At 38.8% G+C, this 18,173-nt stretch overlaps 1 protein-coding gene across 1 annotated transcript in view; it reads right to left on the reverse strand.

Moving 5' to 3' along the window:
• Positions 1-4,449: 4,449 nt before the first annotated feature.
• Positions 4,450-18,173, reverse strand: part of cntn3b (contactin 3b) — a 45,536-nt gene continuing 31,812 nt past the window's right edge. Inside the window, exons 14-23 of the mRNA XM_020632735.3 lie at positions 15,273-15,390; positions 14,022-14,180; positions 13,580-13,729; positions 12,406-12,476; positions 11,781-12,015; positions 11,272-11,381; positions 10,300-10,486; positions 9,540-9,652; positions 9,276-9,441; positions 4,450-7,826 (exon numbers count right to left, since the gene is read on the reverse strand). Of these exons, the coding sequence (XP_020488391.1) occupies positions 7,735-7,826; positions 9,276-9,441; positions 9,540-9,652; positions 10,300-10,486; positions 11,272-11,381; positions 11,781-12,015; positions 12,406-12,476; positions 13,580-13,729; positions 14,022-14,180; positions 15,273-15,390 (1,401 nt within the window). The 3' untranslated portion in view covers positions 4,450-7,734. The remainder of the gene's footprint in view (positions 7,827-9,275; positions 9,442-9,539; positions 9,653-10,299; positions 10,487-11,271; positions 11,382-11,780; positions 12,016-12,405; positions 12,477-13,579; positions 13,730-14,021; positions 14,181-15,272; positions 15,391-18,173) is intronic.

An 18,173-nucleotide genomic window follows, 5' to 3' on the forward strand; every position in this document is an offset into this window, starting at 1 on the left:
TATAGAAAAAAAAGACACATGAGGAAGATCATCTATCAATGTCAACCACAAGGTCCATGTACTGGATTCATTTGCTGCCATGCACTGCAGCACAATTTAACTGGCAATAGAACTATTAGTCACAGGACATTAAGCTAAATACAATTTGGCAAGTTCATAGAAAAGACTACAGGCACAAATGTAATAAAGATACATTTTTTATTTTCAACATTTATTCTCTCTCTCACACATATTGTCACCTGCATACTCCCTCCCGTCTGACCAACCAGGAACCATACAGGATCAACCCCTTAACACAGACTGCTATCTCCATTGCCTCTTCTAGTTTTTGACGACAATTTAAGATGTCCAGGAGGGAGGGTCAAGACAACACAATATGTTAACAGAAGAATGATACTAAAAACAGAGAACATGCATGTGCTGTTGTTGGGAGGCACCTTCCTCTAGTCTGGTGGCCCTATACCTACATGTGTACACCTAAAACTGTCTGGGTTTATTAAGGTATAAAGGTAGGACTTGCGGTGGCAAGTCCTCTCCAAGGGTTTTGGGGCTGCTATTTTTGGCCCTGAAACCAAAGCAATCATCCCATCAAACCCCTCACAGCGCCACCTTTTATCACCAGCAGTGGAGCTCCGAGCCTAAAACTCCTGCAGCCCCAAACCCTGTCATCTAAACACTACCCAAACCTTCATCCTTTTGTTTGTTTGTTACCTTGTTTCTTTTCTTTCCTAGATTTTTGTCGAAGTATCTTGAAAATGTCTTTACTGTCTCCTATCTCCTAAGCTTTGTTTTGCATTGTCTCACACTTGTACTATTTTTAAACACTTTCATACAGTACAGTTAAAACAATTCTAAATATACGCCCAAATCTGTGTCATACTTATTGACAATATATTTGTAATACTAAAAAAATAGAGGCACAGTAAGTAGGTTTATAACAATTTCCACATTGTAACACACTATCCTCTCTTGCAAACAAAGTTTTTTTTAGTATTTTCTTCACATGATTACTTATTTTCCTGGCATTGAACAACACTGCTTAAAGCATTTTTCTGTAATAAATAGGCTTTCTACTTATACATAATTGAAAATATTTCAACAATTCCAACTATTGCTGGACTTTTAGAGCACTGCTTTGAAGACAGCAGTATTGTTCAAAAATTCTTGAATTCGTGTTTTTATGATTTTAAGGACTCATTCGCTGTTGCTCCCAGCAAGCTCATCAGCCTGCTGCTTTAGCTTGAGTTTAGAGCTGCAGGAAGTTAATAAGACACAGGCTGAACTAATTCTATGCATTTGTTAAATAATGCCCTCTGTCCTTCAGTTATCAGCACGTTAACATAATCAGTGTGAACACATCCGCATGCTGAGGTTTGCCTTTAGCTGAAAAACAGCACAGCTGTTAGCTGCCCCAAAGAGCTGCTCACATCGCTGCTGGCATGGCTACAGACTATTTGTACAAGCCTGACTCTGCCTAATACTATCAAGATCCACTCATGCTGTTAAGTTTGAAGGCTTTAACGCCCAATATCTAATTTAATCTACAGTATATGAAAACCAAAAATGTGATGAAATTAGCTCTTCTTCCCCTGCGTCTTGTCAAGATGTGGCTCATCTATATACCACAACTTTAGCCTAAAATTTCTGAATCTAATTCAACTTAGCTTTTTTCTTGTATGTCAGTGGATGGGAGACAGACTGTGTTAAGATAACTGCTTTATATTTTTTAATTAACTCAATATTCCAGCTAATCCTTCTGAATAAATTTGCATCGAGGGAAACTGGGACTATTCAATTCTTAGATGTAACCATGAAAGAAAAAAAGATGTTGAGATGTCAGCCAGCCTGCTCTTTGATCTCTTTGTCACTTAAATGCAGAGTATACATTAATTTGTCATTTACATGTTTTTAATGCAGTTAGCACAATGGCAGATTTCTTTGAAGAGACCAGAAGACTATCATTTCCAAATCCTTATTCTACATCCTAGAGTTGCCTGTAAATTAACGCCCGATTGCGCTAAATAGGCTAAAGTTCAGTTTCTATTTACACAACATGGGCGCTGGGCAAGAAAACGACAACTGCATTGGGTGGAAAATATCATTTACATGTGCACCGTGTGCCAAAATGCTTTGCACCAGATGTAAGATAGGGTCCTATATAAACTTAAGATAACTTTTTATTCGAGTAGACTTTCCCAGTGATGAGCCTTAACAAGTTATTGCAAATTCCGCTGATGCAGATATCTAAATCATATAATAACATCGCAACTGCAGATATGGACTGATACAGTGTATAGGGCGGGGACAATGGTGATCCTTATAATAACCAACCAATATCAAAATTGCCCTGTCTGTCAAAAATCTTGGAATCAGTGGTAAATAATCAAATAAAAATTACGATTACGGTTGGAAATATTCATTTGGAGTTTCTGTCATTAACGTTCCACTGGGGTCAGTTCTGGGCCCTATCTTATTTACAATCTATATTTACAATGTTGTTTGGTCTATCACAAACTGTAACATTCATCTATAGGCAGACATCATTGTATTACATTGTTCTGCTGACTCTGCACAACTTGCTGTAGAGAAACTACAATTTGCTTGTAATACTCTTCAGAAGACATTTATCAGCTTAAGACTAGTCCTTAAATCCAGCAAAACCAAGTACATTATCTTGACCAAAGCCACATATATTGATTTTAACAATTATCCACACTCAAGGCAACAGTATTTAAAGGGTCAGAGTGTATTAATATCTTGGCGTTTGGCTGGACGAATCATTTACTTTTAAGCATCATATTGAAAATCTCACAGGCAAACTTAAGACAGAAACATGGGCTTCTGTACAGAAACAAAGCTAACTTCCCTCTTGATTGTAGATCGTTGAAGCAGCCTTTATGATTGATTATGGCGATACCATCTATAGGCAGGCCTATGAGACTCGTCACTCATCAGCAGGCACAGAGACGTTATAATCACATTTATGTCTATATCTATAAATCAATTATTAGAAGTACACCATTTTATATAACATCTCTGCTGAACTGGGCCCCGTTTCTAAATGAAGGTTCAACAAACCCTCAGTCTAACCCTGAGCTCTGAGTTGATTTACTCTCAGGTGGGAAACTCTGAGATTTCGGTTCCAGATCAGCAGATTTAAAATTTGTTAAGTCAACTCTGAGTAGGTTCACTTGGTGTTCAGAGCGTGCACCACGACGATAAAAAGCCACCATGAATGGAGCCCTGATTCTACGATTCACCATGGCAACAGGTGACAAAAAATAAATTGTCGTACTTTAACCATCTCGAAATACATCAATATCTTCATGTGGCCACAGGCTACGGCGAATATAAACAGGTTTTAGGAAGGGAAAAAAAGTAACACCGCTGCGACGGAGAATGAAGTGGTGTAAGAGAAAACAGCTGCATGATTCAGCGCGTAAAGTCTACTAATTTAATATTTAATCAGAATTATAATATTGCAGGTCAAAACTGGTGGAATGGTATTAAACCTATAGATATAGAATACAGAAGATGCAATCCAGCTGAATAAAAGCAAACAGCTCAAAATAAAATATAAGAACATGATAGGTTCATATAGATTTAAAGTTAACTTCATTCAGAGTCTATTTGAATGTGCATTAACTTTATCCCCAACATAATTCTGTATTCACACACATAGGCTAAATGTCCTCTCACCTTTATCCCGTTTAGTTGATTAATTAACTAATTAAATTAACATCTCCCGATGTTAATGTAGGCTCTAATTCCCAGCGGAGTAGCCTAATGCAGCCCCTTCATACCGAGGCTCGAGTAAAGGACATGCCATGTTTGATAAAAAAAATTAGTCTTATACGCTGTAGTATTGCCACCCTAACATATATTAAAACAACCTGGATTTTTATTCAGACAAACGGTGAATCTTCACTAACACGTGCGTGATACGGACTGAATGGTTCACAGTTACCATAGTAACTGACTCAGGGATAAAGTAACCTCTCCCTCTGGAACGGGTTGGAGTTAGCCTTACCCTTTATCTTTCTCGAGTTTGAGTGACCTCCCCTTCTGAAACGGAATACCCACAGTTTCCCTCAAATCACAGGGTTTTACACAAATTTGAAAACTTTCAGACGCAATTAAGTAATTTTAATTTGAATAGTTTTTGGAAAACATCATGATTTTTAGAAAAGTAACACCCCCCTTTATGTGCGGTATGCTCATTTGCCTCTTTGATATTAGCCCTATGATCTGTGTATCAGTGATCATTTTATGATAAAACTTTATTCAGGAAAAAGCACAATGTAAAACACATAATAAACAAATGGTAATCATATGAAATAAATCTTACTAAAGGGCCTCAGTAATGATAAGAGTTTAAGATAAGCTAATTTGCAATGGATGAATGTTGTTAGTGTGATTTTTGCAATTGCAGACAAATGGCTGGCTGGCTGGAATAACCATTTTTATTAAGGTATAGCTTAGAAAAACCCAACACAAATTCATAAACAATGATTAACATGCACATTAGTATAGAACACAAAACAGTTACTTTTCAATATGAAAATACCATTCTACATGTCAGTATCTCACAGAGATCATTGATTAATACACCAGTATTAAGGTAGGAGAACACACTATATAAGAGCAATAAGGTTGGCCTTTGATGGCTATGGTTTAAAAATATATGCAAGCTATTTACACTGTTCCAGGTACACTCCTTTCTAATAACAACATAACACAGAAAGCAATAAAAAAAGACTCACCTTGTGAATATTAATAGATATGTTTTGTTCTGGTATCAATATATCTAAACCATTTCAGCTGGTGGCCCCAATCATGTCCTTTAGATCGTACTTTAAATTTTATTGAAGCACAAGGCAAAAAAACAATAGGTTTGTTTTTTTATATTATCATGACCAGAAGTAAGAAACATTAAGCTAAATCACTATTGTGTAATAACAAGAAAGCTCTGAGAAACTACCACACATTGAAGCACTTTTACTTAATAGCCTATGAGTCTGACATCTGGCTTTAAGGTTACCTTATTTGGATATTAACAGATATACTAACATCACTTTGTTCAAGTATTTGCATACACTGCTCTGAGGCTTGGTCACACCAGAAAGTGGCAAAAGGATTTTCATCTGCATATCTTTGTGAAACAAACTTTGCTAGAGGCTTGTGGTAACATAATAACGTAAGTCATTTCGTTCTCAGGATTGAAGGACATTTTTTTCAATCAATACAGAAGTGTGTTATCACCGTCGTTGACTTGATTAATAACAGGTCACTTAGTTTGAGTTAATTAAAAGTTTAAGAGGATCAAAGCTGGACACATCATTTGCCTAAAAACATGTCGTCTCTATTTTATGCAGGTTGTGGGACTTCAAGGAAGGATACAGTTAAAGTGGTGAATGCAACAAAGCAAATAAACTATGCCAGCTTGCCTAATTTTGGCTTCTTCAGTTCCTTCACAGGTAAGCAATGGCAAGACAGCAACAAAAATCAAATGAATTGTTCTCAATGCAAAATTTGACATGGATTTTCTTTTCCATATACGTGATCCGCTAACTACAGCAGTTAAACAAACTGATTTAGCAATTCATTTATTCTAATTGCTGGTGTGACTGAGCTTTTATGCTACAGTACAGTTTGATATACAACTCAAAGAATCAACGGTAGGTCAGTGCTGTAATCCAAAAGTCACCATGTACCGATACAATTTAAATTACATAGAAATAAACATATGTGAGCCGCTGAAGTGGGATTTCTCGTTTAGGCAAACATCAGAAAAAGATTGGATTTGAAGGTCATAGCAGTGAAGGACATCTGAAACATCATTGACTATAATCCAACAAAACAAGTCCAATAAGAACATCGTCATTAGTCAATCAAGCAGCTATATGGTGACAGCTGTAATAATGGGACAGGAAAATCAATATCCCATTGACTTGTCTGCAGCAGTCTAATCAACAAGCACAGAGCTTTATGAAACCAGTAAAAGAGCAGCACATAGGACAGCCTTATTATGTTCTTATGTCGGCTGTTTGGACTTTTTATGAGGCCTCTGGGGTCTGCACACCTGTTCAGATGTAAGTGAGGACACGCAGTCACCTTGCATCAAGTCGTTGTGCTTTCATTCGACTTTGGGGTAGCAGGGGAGGGGAGCAGGCAGTGCAAAAATACAGACAATGACAGCTTCCAAAGCGTATGACCTACCCAGCCCCATGTTCATCAAAGGCACAGTTATGTGTAGCATTTCAGCTGACTGTATACTTCCACATCTACAGGACCGCAGTGATCACACCTCAACTCTTACTCAGGTGGCTTCGAAAGACTCAGTCGCACGATAAAAGAGCAAAAAGTAGCTCCTTCAGCAGAGTAGCAGTGTTCTTTTGTAACTCTTCATCATTGTGGTATGTTTCAAATTGATGGTAATTGGGTTGGAGTAAAGTGACAGTCATTCATTTCACTCAATTTCATGTCAGGGGCTCCACCACCGTGGTTTTAGCATCAATCATTTTGATGCCTTGTAGCTGAAAAATATGCCACAGATGAAAATATATATATACACATACAGCTTTCCTAAAGCTTCCAACCCTTTCTGACCCTTTCCCCCTTTGCCTTTCTGTCTTTGACCTCCTTCTCTACATTTGAAGTTTCTTATAACCCCTGTCTGATGTATTAAAAAAGAAAACAATGTCTCATCTCCTCTTAAGCTATAGGGAAAGGAAAGGAAAGGAAAAAGGGGTGGTGTGAGCTCTAGTGAAGGCACTGTTATTCTTTAGGTCATTGTGCAGTAGGCCTGCTGGTCATCAGGGGTGGTGACTTTGCATGTTTAGTAATATGAGATATGTATCTAAAGACCAACATTAAACATGGGATCTGTTTGACTTGGTAAAAACCAAATGTCTCAATTCTCTAGATTGCCTGCTCTCTTTTTAGACCAAGAATGTGGTGTGTAATATGCATTATTTATGGTAGGATGAGATAGAAGGCCAAGAACAACCACAGTACTGAGAAGCCTAAAGTTATGTAGCCTGTGGCTCCCAAGTAGATGTAATATCAGTTTTGGAAATATCTGAGTTTCGAGTTGATTAATATGTTATGCATTTCTGATGCAAGCTTTTTCAACTTTTAAGCCCCAAATGGGATTTCTCTTTTTGCAAAAAGTTGTGTAGATAAGTGTGGATTCCACTTTATGTTTTATAAATGGAACTGGTTTAGTTTAAAGACAATTAAACATTGATGCAACCATTGACTATAGGCATATCACCAGCTGGGAAGTTGACTTTTAGAAGATTCATTCTTTTGAGTTCCCTTTCTCGAAAAAAAGAAAACATTTTTAATGCAAGCAGCCTCTGTCACCTACTTTGGTATGGACTAAAATGGGTTTTAAGGCAGTGGTATCTCATATGATACCAAAATAGATAACTCATGTGGACATCATAACTAAAGTAAAACCTTGAGCCAGTGGCACTAATGACCCTGGTAAAATGGTGAAAAAAAAAAAGTATCATGCATACATATCGTCACATCTCTATATGATGATTGAAAAGAAAATAACATGGTCATGTTGTAAGAGTTCTGCAGAGTTCAGTCCTTTTCAGTCTTTCCCAGCCCTGAATCTGTAGCCCGGGCCTCGTGCCAGTCCAGTTGACGGTTAACAAAGAACAGGCTGACTGAGGGGATAGTGGGGAGGGAGGGCTCTCTGTAGGCTCTGATTAGACATCATCACCAGATGGAGAAGTGCAGTGCACTGATGAGGACTGAAGAGAGGCACCATGGGCTGATGCGGATCGCTCCTGAGCCCCGCGCTCCCATACCTGCAATAAAAAAAAAAAACATCTAAGAAACTCTGAAGAATCAAGAGAGTAAAACCTGGAAACACATGATACGTTTCTGACAAGACATCACAAATCATAGATAACTCTGATAGTTTTAAATGTCTACATTATGACTTGCTTGAAAGTCAGATTTATCAGACAAAGTTCACATCACATCAAGGGGCAGAGCTGCAAATTGAGCTGCCTCAAAATTTTTGCCCAGATGTTAAACGATAGCACAGAGCTGCTTACTATTCTACAGCATTATTCAGCAAGTCAGCAGGGAATAATAACCCAATGGCAGAGATTGATGACAATTTTCACACATTTTAAATAAAAGCGGTTGCTTTTATCAGGGGTGAAATGGGTGATCTAAAGTCAAATTTGTATTTTGTGTTGCTTAACCTGTGCAAATGAATCAAACAGACACTTGTCTATTTCACATACTACAGGTTAAGGGTTAAATGCACCACTAACTGTGCTGCAGAGCAAACGTCTCTGTGAGCAGGTGATGTTTATGCACGTTGCCTCTTTTGATGCAAATTGGCCTCATTGCAAAAAAATGTCTAATTCCCACTGGCCACTATCCAGCGCAGTTAGAATGGAAAAATGACCATCTCTTGAGGCTAGGTTATAACTGTGTTAAAATATTTATAAGAGATGTCCTTCAAACTTTCCAGTGATCAGGAAGACAAGCTCACCTCTGTGTGACTTCAGATTTCTTTTTATGTCAGTAAAGTAAATTACTTTGACATGACTATTATTAATATAACCAGGGGTAAAATCACTCCTGTACGACGGAGGATTAGGGCCACGCTAAAACTTTTTTTCTTTTTAGAGATTAAAGTCGTAAATTTACAAGAATAAAGTCGTTACTTTCCGAGATTATTCTTGTAAATTTATGACTTTATTCTCGTAAATTTACGACTTTAATCTCAAAATAAAAAAAATTAACATAGCCCTAATCCTCCGTCGTACTCCGGGGATGTCAGCGGCAACACTTCTTCCAAATTTGTGGAGACACTATGGAGCTGTTAAGCTTGTCGAAAATGCAAGTGTTGTTTTTTCCTCTTGATACAAACAAGGAAGAAACTGTTGGAATGATAAAAGCCATACACTATTTTTTTTAGTCTGGTCTCTCAATGAACTTGAAAAGTTTCCCCTTCCTTCCCAGCTCATTATCAGTATGCCAACAAAATGGTGCTGCTTCAGCATGAGAGTGCAGCTCCACGCAGAGTGGAGGAGTATATACTTCTCTCCACGTTTAGATGCAAAACAACAGAAAACTGCACAGGACATCTTTAAGGGCATGTTTGTGCCCAAAATCATTTGTGAATTAGACCTCGAGTCAAAAAGTGTCTGCAATCCATTCTTAGGGAATCAGGTCCAAAGTGTTATCAATTACCAAAAGGAAATGGTACAAAGACTTAAAAACAACATTGAACTCACTCAATTTCTGAATGTGGATAGGTTCACTGCCCACGCCTTCACCACCATCACTCATGACCTTGATCTGAATGAGATAGTTGTCATTTGCAGAGAGGTTGAGCTCCACAGTGGTTTTGTCGGTCAAGATGGTGTTGATGTCATTGTAGCGATGTCTCTTGAGCAGCACCTGAAGCAGCGGAGGGTGATGCAAAAAAAGGTTCGTTATCCAAGAAACGCCATTCTTCATTTTGAAGATATATGTGGGTGCAGCAAATTGGGACCTACCAAATATCCAGTGACCTTTGACTCCGTCTCCGAAGCTACTACGGGATCCCAGTGCAACGTGAGTGTGGAGCCAATCATGGTCCATTGTATGTTGAGTGGGGCCCGATCAGGAGCTATAGAAAAAGACTCAGTTAAATATATGCTAAAAATAGCTTTTCTAATGCTGGTTCAGTTTGTAGAACAATTAATAGAATGTCTGCTCGACTTAAGTGTTACAATTAGAAAGAGCTGCAGCAAGGCACCCTATAAGGACCCTTCTTTGCTCTTTGCTGCTGTAACAATGTAAATGTCCCCATTGTGGGACAAATAAAGGATTATCTTATCTCATCTTATAAAGTTATTAATTCTAAGGTGGCCCTGAGAGATCAAAACACAATAAGAAAACACAGTTCAAAAATGCTTATGACACAAGGCACATTTTGAAATCTGGCCAAGTGAGAAAACACAACTAATTTAAGAAAAACATTGCAACATTGCATGGTCTCTGGCAGCATATCTCAAATGTATATTCATATAGCCTACTCAAACACTACTTTTTTCCACTCAACCTTGGATGTATCTGTTTTTCTGTTGGTTTTCTTTTTGTTAAGGTAAACTGAAAGCTCTCTTGTTAGAACAATTTTCCACAGCCTTATCAACAAAACGAAAGAAATGCCGTTCTTCTCATACTGACAATACAAATTTGACTTAATAGGGGATGACTAATTTCACGCAGGACAACCATTTGAAAAAAACAAGTTCCCCTGTGGGACAGACTCACGTGGTTTCTTTGTGGTGGTGTTGATGGGCGCCAACTGTGGCCCAGGGCCAGCTGTGTTGAAAGCAGCCACAGAGAGGTAGTAAACTGTGTTTGCTTTCAGCCCAGTGATGTTAACTAGTGTGTAGTTTCCAGATATGCGCACTTTTCCGACACTGTCAGGCTTTGTGTCATCTTCCCAGTAAACGACCTGTTGGCAACAAAATAGTGCAAACTGTAAAAGACCTGTTTCTGTTGATCTACTTCATATGAATTGAAATTCCATCATGTCATTTAAGGTGCTAATTCAACACTTGCTTTGAGTTATCTTTAATATTCATGTGTCTAAAGTTACAAATTAGTTAAATAATAAATAATTAAATTGAAATGGAAAGTGTGCACTCAGAAATAATCATGTTATTCCATTGCCCATTGATTATTGTATTTCAAAGTTGTTGTCAGTTAAATTTGTGAACCATGAGCACAATTATATTGTTTTCAAGAAACTGAAAATAGATTGCATTTGTAGACCTGAGAACATATAATTAAGGAATGATTACAACACATACATTGCTCTGGATCCATACAAATTGTGGCCTATTGAGATTCAGTGGCTTAAAACCAGTCCAGGATCAGGTTTTGAGATGTGTTCTGAAGAACAATGTGGCCACTGCTATGGCAACTGCTGGGCCAGAGTTGACATATATTGTGAGAGCACTAGGAGGGGGAAAAAACAACACAGCCTTCTTTGTATTCTTGGAAGGTTTCGGGGAATTTTGATTTTCCTCTTTTGAGTTTGGTGTTGGTGTACCCACAGTGTTGAGGTCATTATAATGTTTAAAACAAACCTTCACAGAAATACATGCAAAGATAAAGTAAAATGCTACGAGTAAACCACGGAGAAAAACTTTGATTAAAGGGTAGATGGTAGCTGTAAGTAGCCCAACGAAAAAGATAAATGATCATGTTATTTGAAAAAACAAAATTACAATATACCTCGTATCCAAGCACTCTTTCAGGGATGGCAGGGAGAGCTTCCCAGATCACTTCAATGTGGTCTGCAGACACACTTCTGGTCATAACCCTCGTAGGAGCCAAACTGGGAACTGCAGAAATAGAGCCCCAGAAGCTTAGACACTCAGACAGCACCATCACACACACTAATAGCAAAAAGACCTGTAGTTTCACTGAAAAGCTATTTCCCCCTGCTCCCTTTTAATGGGATCTGTGAATGACATAAAGGAAGACTATCTGCCCCACAAATTCAATTAACAGCATACCTCCCTGACAGAGCAGTGTAGTAAGTGTCTTCTAGGATTTCCTGTAATCTACCAGCATGATAACTAATATCAAGTTGACATTCCCAGCATGAGAGGGAAAGGGGAATAACAGTATGACAAAAAACTCATTTAATCATTTTTATTCAAGGTCGTAGGTGTGAAAAGAGAGATTATAGCTTATTAAAGCCTCACTCTGTGCTGCAGACGATGAAGTATATCCCATACCTTCCTCTGCCGAATAAACTGTAGCAATCGAGCTGAAGGGCCCTTCCCCCCTGTTGTTGTACGCCCCCACTTTCACATCGAAAGGCGAGAAGGGTGAGATGGTGTCATTGCGGAAGACATAACGTGCCACGCCAGGTATGGAGATAACGGCTCGCGTCCACATGACTGTGCCCAAAGGCCTGAAGGCGATGATGTAGCCAAAGCCCTCTCCGTTCTGTAGTTCCTCAGGAACAGGCTGGGAGCAAAACACAAAACTATAGTGATATTAAAAGGCATACAGACAAAGAAATAGATAGGCCTGTCTCTGCAGTGTGTTGACCAGGGTCTCTGTGATTTGACACTTCCCCTTTCTTTGCTGTTACTGCCCAGAACACTCAGCAGTCACCTTTTACCTTATCTTTCCTTCTAGCGCTGCTATGTAATTGTGGCCAAAGTGCAAAGCTCTTCATAGGAAGTGCTCTCTGTCCCTGCGTTTGGAAGGATAAAATGGCACTTGGAGGCAGAGTCAGAGGTGAGGTGTCTCGCTCTAATGAGGGTCTCAGAATTGCTCCATTCAATTCAGCACAATTAAGCAAAACCATTACTCGGCCACGGAGAGAACAGTAAAATGTGACTGATGACTTACCTCCCATGTTATCACTAATTCAGACTTTGTGCCGCCTCCTCCTCCAACATCAGTGGGAGCTGTATCAGGAACTGAGGCAAAGTCCAGAGGCAGGCAATTAGAACACAGTATACAAGGCCCAAGTACAAGTATTCACTATACTTGTAGACTAATAAAGTGTTGTATTTCACACCACACGACTCCTCCACTTTATGCAAACAGTTACATTTCAGTGTAACTGAAATAGTGTTTTTGCCAAATGTCTCCTTGCATAAACACTAAGCAAAGATTTGTAGTATTTTAGAAAATGACATTTGACTCAACCCACTCCATTTCTATTCCAACTCTACTGCTTGTGCACTGCAAAGTAATGGCAAAACTGATGCTGTAGGTGGGGAGTACTCATTCATGTCCATGTAGTATCCTTTAATAAGTGGAGGATTACACTTAATGTGTTGTTGCAGCGTTAATTTTTGATTCCCATGGTTGGCTGTAAGAGGGGGGTTAATGTTGGTAACAGTGTACAGCACATCACCATGTGGGAACCTCGAACTTTACAGTGTTTTTCACGTTTGACTCTTTTGAAAAACATAAAAACACGTGCACGCTATCTTCGTAGCTATATACTGGCCTTCAAATGCTTCATATGATTAAGTTATATAACTTCTATGTGATTTCAAATCATTCTATGGCATCTTTCTCTGATGTTTACACACTCAGTCTTGTGCTTTCACTCTCTCTTACGCAGTGGGTTGCCAAATAAAAGGAAGTTAAAAAGCAGTCCCAAGGTTACAAATATAGTTACCGTACTTATTATCTTAGCAGCAGACTTTTCTCAACTTCAAACATTTTCTTTGTTTTTTTTTTTTACAGAGAAGCACACATATTCTCCAATATCATAAAATCTGTTTTCAATGCTGTGTTTTTTCTCCTTTTCTCTTTTCTACAACTCGGCATCTACTGCGTCTTGAGCTGTCGACTAAAACCAAGTTTTTACAGACAGTTTATGGACTTTGTATATGTAAATGAACAGTGCATTCTGGGTCAGTTATGTAACACAAGAATATGGGGGAAAAATCTCAGGAAAGGTAATTCATGGTAAGTAATAGTGCAAAGCAGTAGCAAATCTTTCAACACTATTTTCATATATATTCCACAGTATTTGAGCGGGCACTTTAGTACAGAGTTTCACTACCTGCATCCTCTGTCCTGGTCTTGGCTGAGGCTGGGCTCGGCTCCCCCAGGCCTACAGTGTTGCGTGCCACCACCCTGAACTCATACTCCACCCAGGCATTTAGACCCACAACTGTTGCTGTCAGTATGTTTCCGCTGATCTCCTCTGGCACTGTAAAGCAGAAAACTGGTTCTTTAGAAAAATAAGTTGTTACACTACAGGTTAGAAAAATGTAATATTTGAAAATGTATTGTAATTTTCCTTTTATATTTCAAAATGTAACTGATTATTTTACCTAAAAATGCATTTGACTCCATCAACTTTACAGAATTTTGTATTTTCCTTGACACTTAAATGCAAATATTAAAATGGCATTCATACTTATAAAGCATTAAAATATGGACATGAATTAAATATCAAAACACACAAAAGTTCATAAATAGGGAGCAATGTTTAATGATACCTGTGTCAACAGCCTGCCAGCCCACAGTGAAAGGTGTTCGGCCCTGAATGATGTAGCCAGTGATGGGACTGCCATTGTCCATTCCTGGACTCCAGGAAAGCTGGGCTGTGCTGTCTGTAATCTCCTCCACTGCTACCTTGTAAGGGGGACCTGGCGGACCTAAATCAATTAGACAATGAGATAGGTTAACCTTAGGTGCTCAATCATTGTAAAGCAAAGTGCACTACTTTTTCAAACTAAAAATCTACAACTTCAGGGTTATTGTCTCCAAGGGGAAATTTGTTTTGCGGCTATAGGTGAAAACAAGAGACTTATAGAAAAAACACAAGCACATAGACTCTCTTACGAAGACTCGCACATGACAGTCACCTGCTGATGGTCACTACATGAGCAGCTCCCCCTACGTTCTTTACACTTTATGACTTGTCAAGCCCATTCTGTACCTTTAATTTAAGAGCCATCTTTAATATGTGTGCATTCATGGACTTTTCTTTCACTGTGTGTGGATATGCCAGGCCACAAAGAGACAACTCAACATGACTCATCAGCAGTGGACCAGACACCGGGTTGGATCTTTTATGATAAAGCATGGTGTCACACAGGAGCAGACAATGTTGAGAAAAATAAAAGGGAAAGAGAGAGAGAGAGAGAGAGAGCGAGAGAGAGAGAGAGAGAGAGAAAGGGGAATGCATTTGTTTGTAACATGTAACATGTTCTGACTTTGTCCGTTGGTTATTTTTTGCTGTAATTATTCAAATGTTTTCAATGGTATTTCTCCAATGTGTAAATAAGCCAATTATAATCATTTTCTATGATAAACATTGCATTCTCAAAGCACCAGGGACAGCTATTACAGTTCGTTAAGGGCATGAATACTAATGAAAATCACCAGATACACTTAAGTAAGCAGGATAAAAACAGAGCATATCATAAGCACTATCCAACTGGGCCAGAAGTCACACTAACCAGTGTGAATGTGGAACATTTGTGAAATTCAGCAACTCATACCTCTGATTGAAACAGTATCCTTGTGTCTACATTGCAAAGACAATGATTGGTAGGCTCAGGGGATTTCATTCTTTTATTTATTTTTATTAAACTTGTGTTCTTTGAACATTTTTTACAAATGTTTCATGCTATATCATCGTACAGTTCATTTTCTAAGGAAATAATGCAAATAGAACTATCCATTACATCAAATCATGCAGGAGCATATAAAAGCAAGCTTTTGAAATCAAAAGGTTCTCTTACCTTTGACAACCAGGATGGCAGACGTGGACAGGCTCTCAACATCAGTGTCAATAACACATACATATTTTCCTCCATGGTTCAGCTGGATGTTTCGAACCATCAGATCCCCTGATATGCTCTAGAGAAAATGTATATTTGAAAGAAAAAAAAAAAGGCTTGGTAAGAGATGCTAAGTTATGTCATCACTCTCCTTTGGCTCTGGGTTGTTGTCACTTTTATAATGCTTTGCGCAATTACATCATCTTTAGGCCACTGATTTTTTTTTTCTCCTCTTCAAACAGTAAAAATACACATGGCAGATGTACTCTGCACAAACAATGCTATTGGCTGCCCTTCAGGCAATACCCAAGCAACCAGCACCCCAACCCCCATACAAACAGCTACCAGCTAAACATTCAACACACAACACAAACACAGGCCAGTCAATTTGACATTTTGACATTCCTAATTATTCTGTAATTACATAAGCTCAAGCAAGATATGAGTGTATTTCAAATATTAATTAACATAAGCTGTTGCATGTAATGTCCACGAGGGAACACAACAAAACATAATAAGGTGATTTTTCATCAACTTTCCTGACTGAAGAGGTGTGGTTGCTTTAAGGAAAATTTGAAAAGTTTAATTTTGAGGATCACAAGTTGATGATTGTGATAACTATCAATGCTAACCGGCCACAATGTGGCTGTAATGAAAGACCACGTGTAACGCACAATTTGCCTAAATCTTGGTTGCTTGTGAAACCTGATACGTATAGTGTGACATAAACAACGTAGGGCCCAATCGTAAGCCCAGTGCAAATCCTCCAGCGCTCACATTGTTTAAATAGCAAATGATCGGGGGTTCCTGTTAGCGCCCAGGGGTGTGTTTGTTTTAAAATGAGGTGAGGTCACTTGAAAAGTTGGGGGCGTTCCTATCTTGAGGACGCAGAAAAGGACTGCGCCTCAGAGCACCTAAACCTGGTCCACAGTTTAAAGTCTGTGGCAACAGCATGTTTCTGATATTAAGAGGAAACATTAGATAAATGGGCATACGAGTTCACCACACATTTCTCCTGAGCTTAATTCAAACACACACGTCATTTCATTTGCTGATACATTCCAATTACATTTTTAATGGCTGTGGAGCGCTTTTGGTTCTATTTCTGTTAGTTTCCAAGCTCTCGTCCCTTGTACACTCTTCCAGTGTGCGTTCTGTCTAATACACACAGAAACACATACTCTAGTTCAGCAGAGAGTCAGATTCATAATACATCTTATACATAACTATAAATACCACAGACAACCACAGATCTTCATGTAGACACTGTTCATTACCCACGCATTAGATAATGTAGCCAAGCATTCCAGCAGAGAAGAAGTAAATCCAGGTTTACAGCCTGCATGTATTTTGATGTTAAGCACACTGAACATTAGTTAACATAGATCCTGTACGATTCTGTCGCCGTGTCTGGAGATTTTAATAATTAATTAGGATATACTTTTGTGCCTCATGCTGAAATATTCACCGTGTCTATCTGATCGTTTCTGGTGTTGTGGGAATAATTCAGTGAAATATGACCTCAGTCCGTCATAATCATATTCCACTGTCCTGTGTTTGTTCTATTTAATCTGTTCAGGGGTAAAATGAAAGCAGAGAAGTTAAAGTATCAAGCTGGAGTTCGATCCATCAGAATAAAAACTGAATTCTGCTGTGTACAGTATATAGCAACGTGCAAGCCTGCAGGGGCGCATGTGGCTTTTAAATGAAATGGGATCTGACAACGATTGGTTTGATTCATGTTACACCCAAAACACACCTATGTATAATCAAGCTACATAATCCATCTTCTTTGCACTGCGTAAATACCGAAATATAGGTGGACACGAATCGCCGTGCACCAAGCGCATTACACAAAACCCTTTATACCATCAAAATCAACCTTTAATGTATGCCATGGAACAAATTAAAAATGTATAAAAACACATCAGATCCAGACATTATCATTACTTTCTCATTCTGACTTTGCATCCACCTTCTAAAAGCCCCCTGTTAAAGTGGGCTGTCACAGAACACCCATACAAAGAATGAGGCAAGTCACCAGAGGGTTAAGGCAGGCAGAACTCACTGCAGTCATAGCAGATTTTACTATCCCTCAGCAGCTTATCATCCTAGCTTCAATCTGCAGCAACTTGGAAAGACGACCTGTTGATGTCCACCTTGCTGGAGCATCTGATAAAGCAGAGCTGAGCGTAATGGCACCTCTATGCATGACGACCTATCCTGCTATCTTTCGTCTTCTGATTCTTTTTTTACTTCTTTCACACCTCCTGACATTTTTTTTTTTACGCATGGCTGTTCCATGTTTGATTCTCTCTTGAATGTCACCCACCACCTGTCGACCTGAGAGCTTGCAATTGTGAGCAAGGCGTCCTGCTTGGCATGAAGGACGCGATGAGCAGATTTGCTTTAATTATGTAAATTAATTCATCAGAAGCTGTTGAGCATGGGGCTGGTAATCTCTCTGGACAGGGGAAACAGATTCTGTGAAAACTTTATCTCAGTATATGCCTATGCACACAACAATGTACATTTCATTCACAACGCCACAAGGGCGTTCAGATATGATATCAGGCTTTTACACAAGAACAACAATGATCGGACAATTGGCCTAGGAAGATAAATGGCACAAGAAAACAAAGGAGGGTGTGAAGTGATTTTATAACTGAACAACTGACCTCGCCCTTCATCAAATGGAACAAATATTTCAGGATGAATTGTTATCCATTTTTATCTCAGAGCATAAGGATTTCAAATGAACATGGACTGGTACCAGGACATGCCCTTGGTGAATGCCAGTCAGCTCATTACGTAACTATTTTTGGGCTCAAGATCTTTAAAGGAATGCAAATTAAAGTATGG

The sequence above is a fragment of the Labrus bergylta genome, chromosome 5 (genome assembly GCF_963930695.1).
Source record: "Labrus bergylta chromosome 5, fLabBer1.1, whole genome shotgun sequence".
NCBI lineage: Eukaryota > Metazoa > Chordata > Actinopteri > Labriformes > Labridae > Labrus > Labrus bergylta.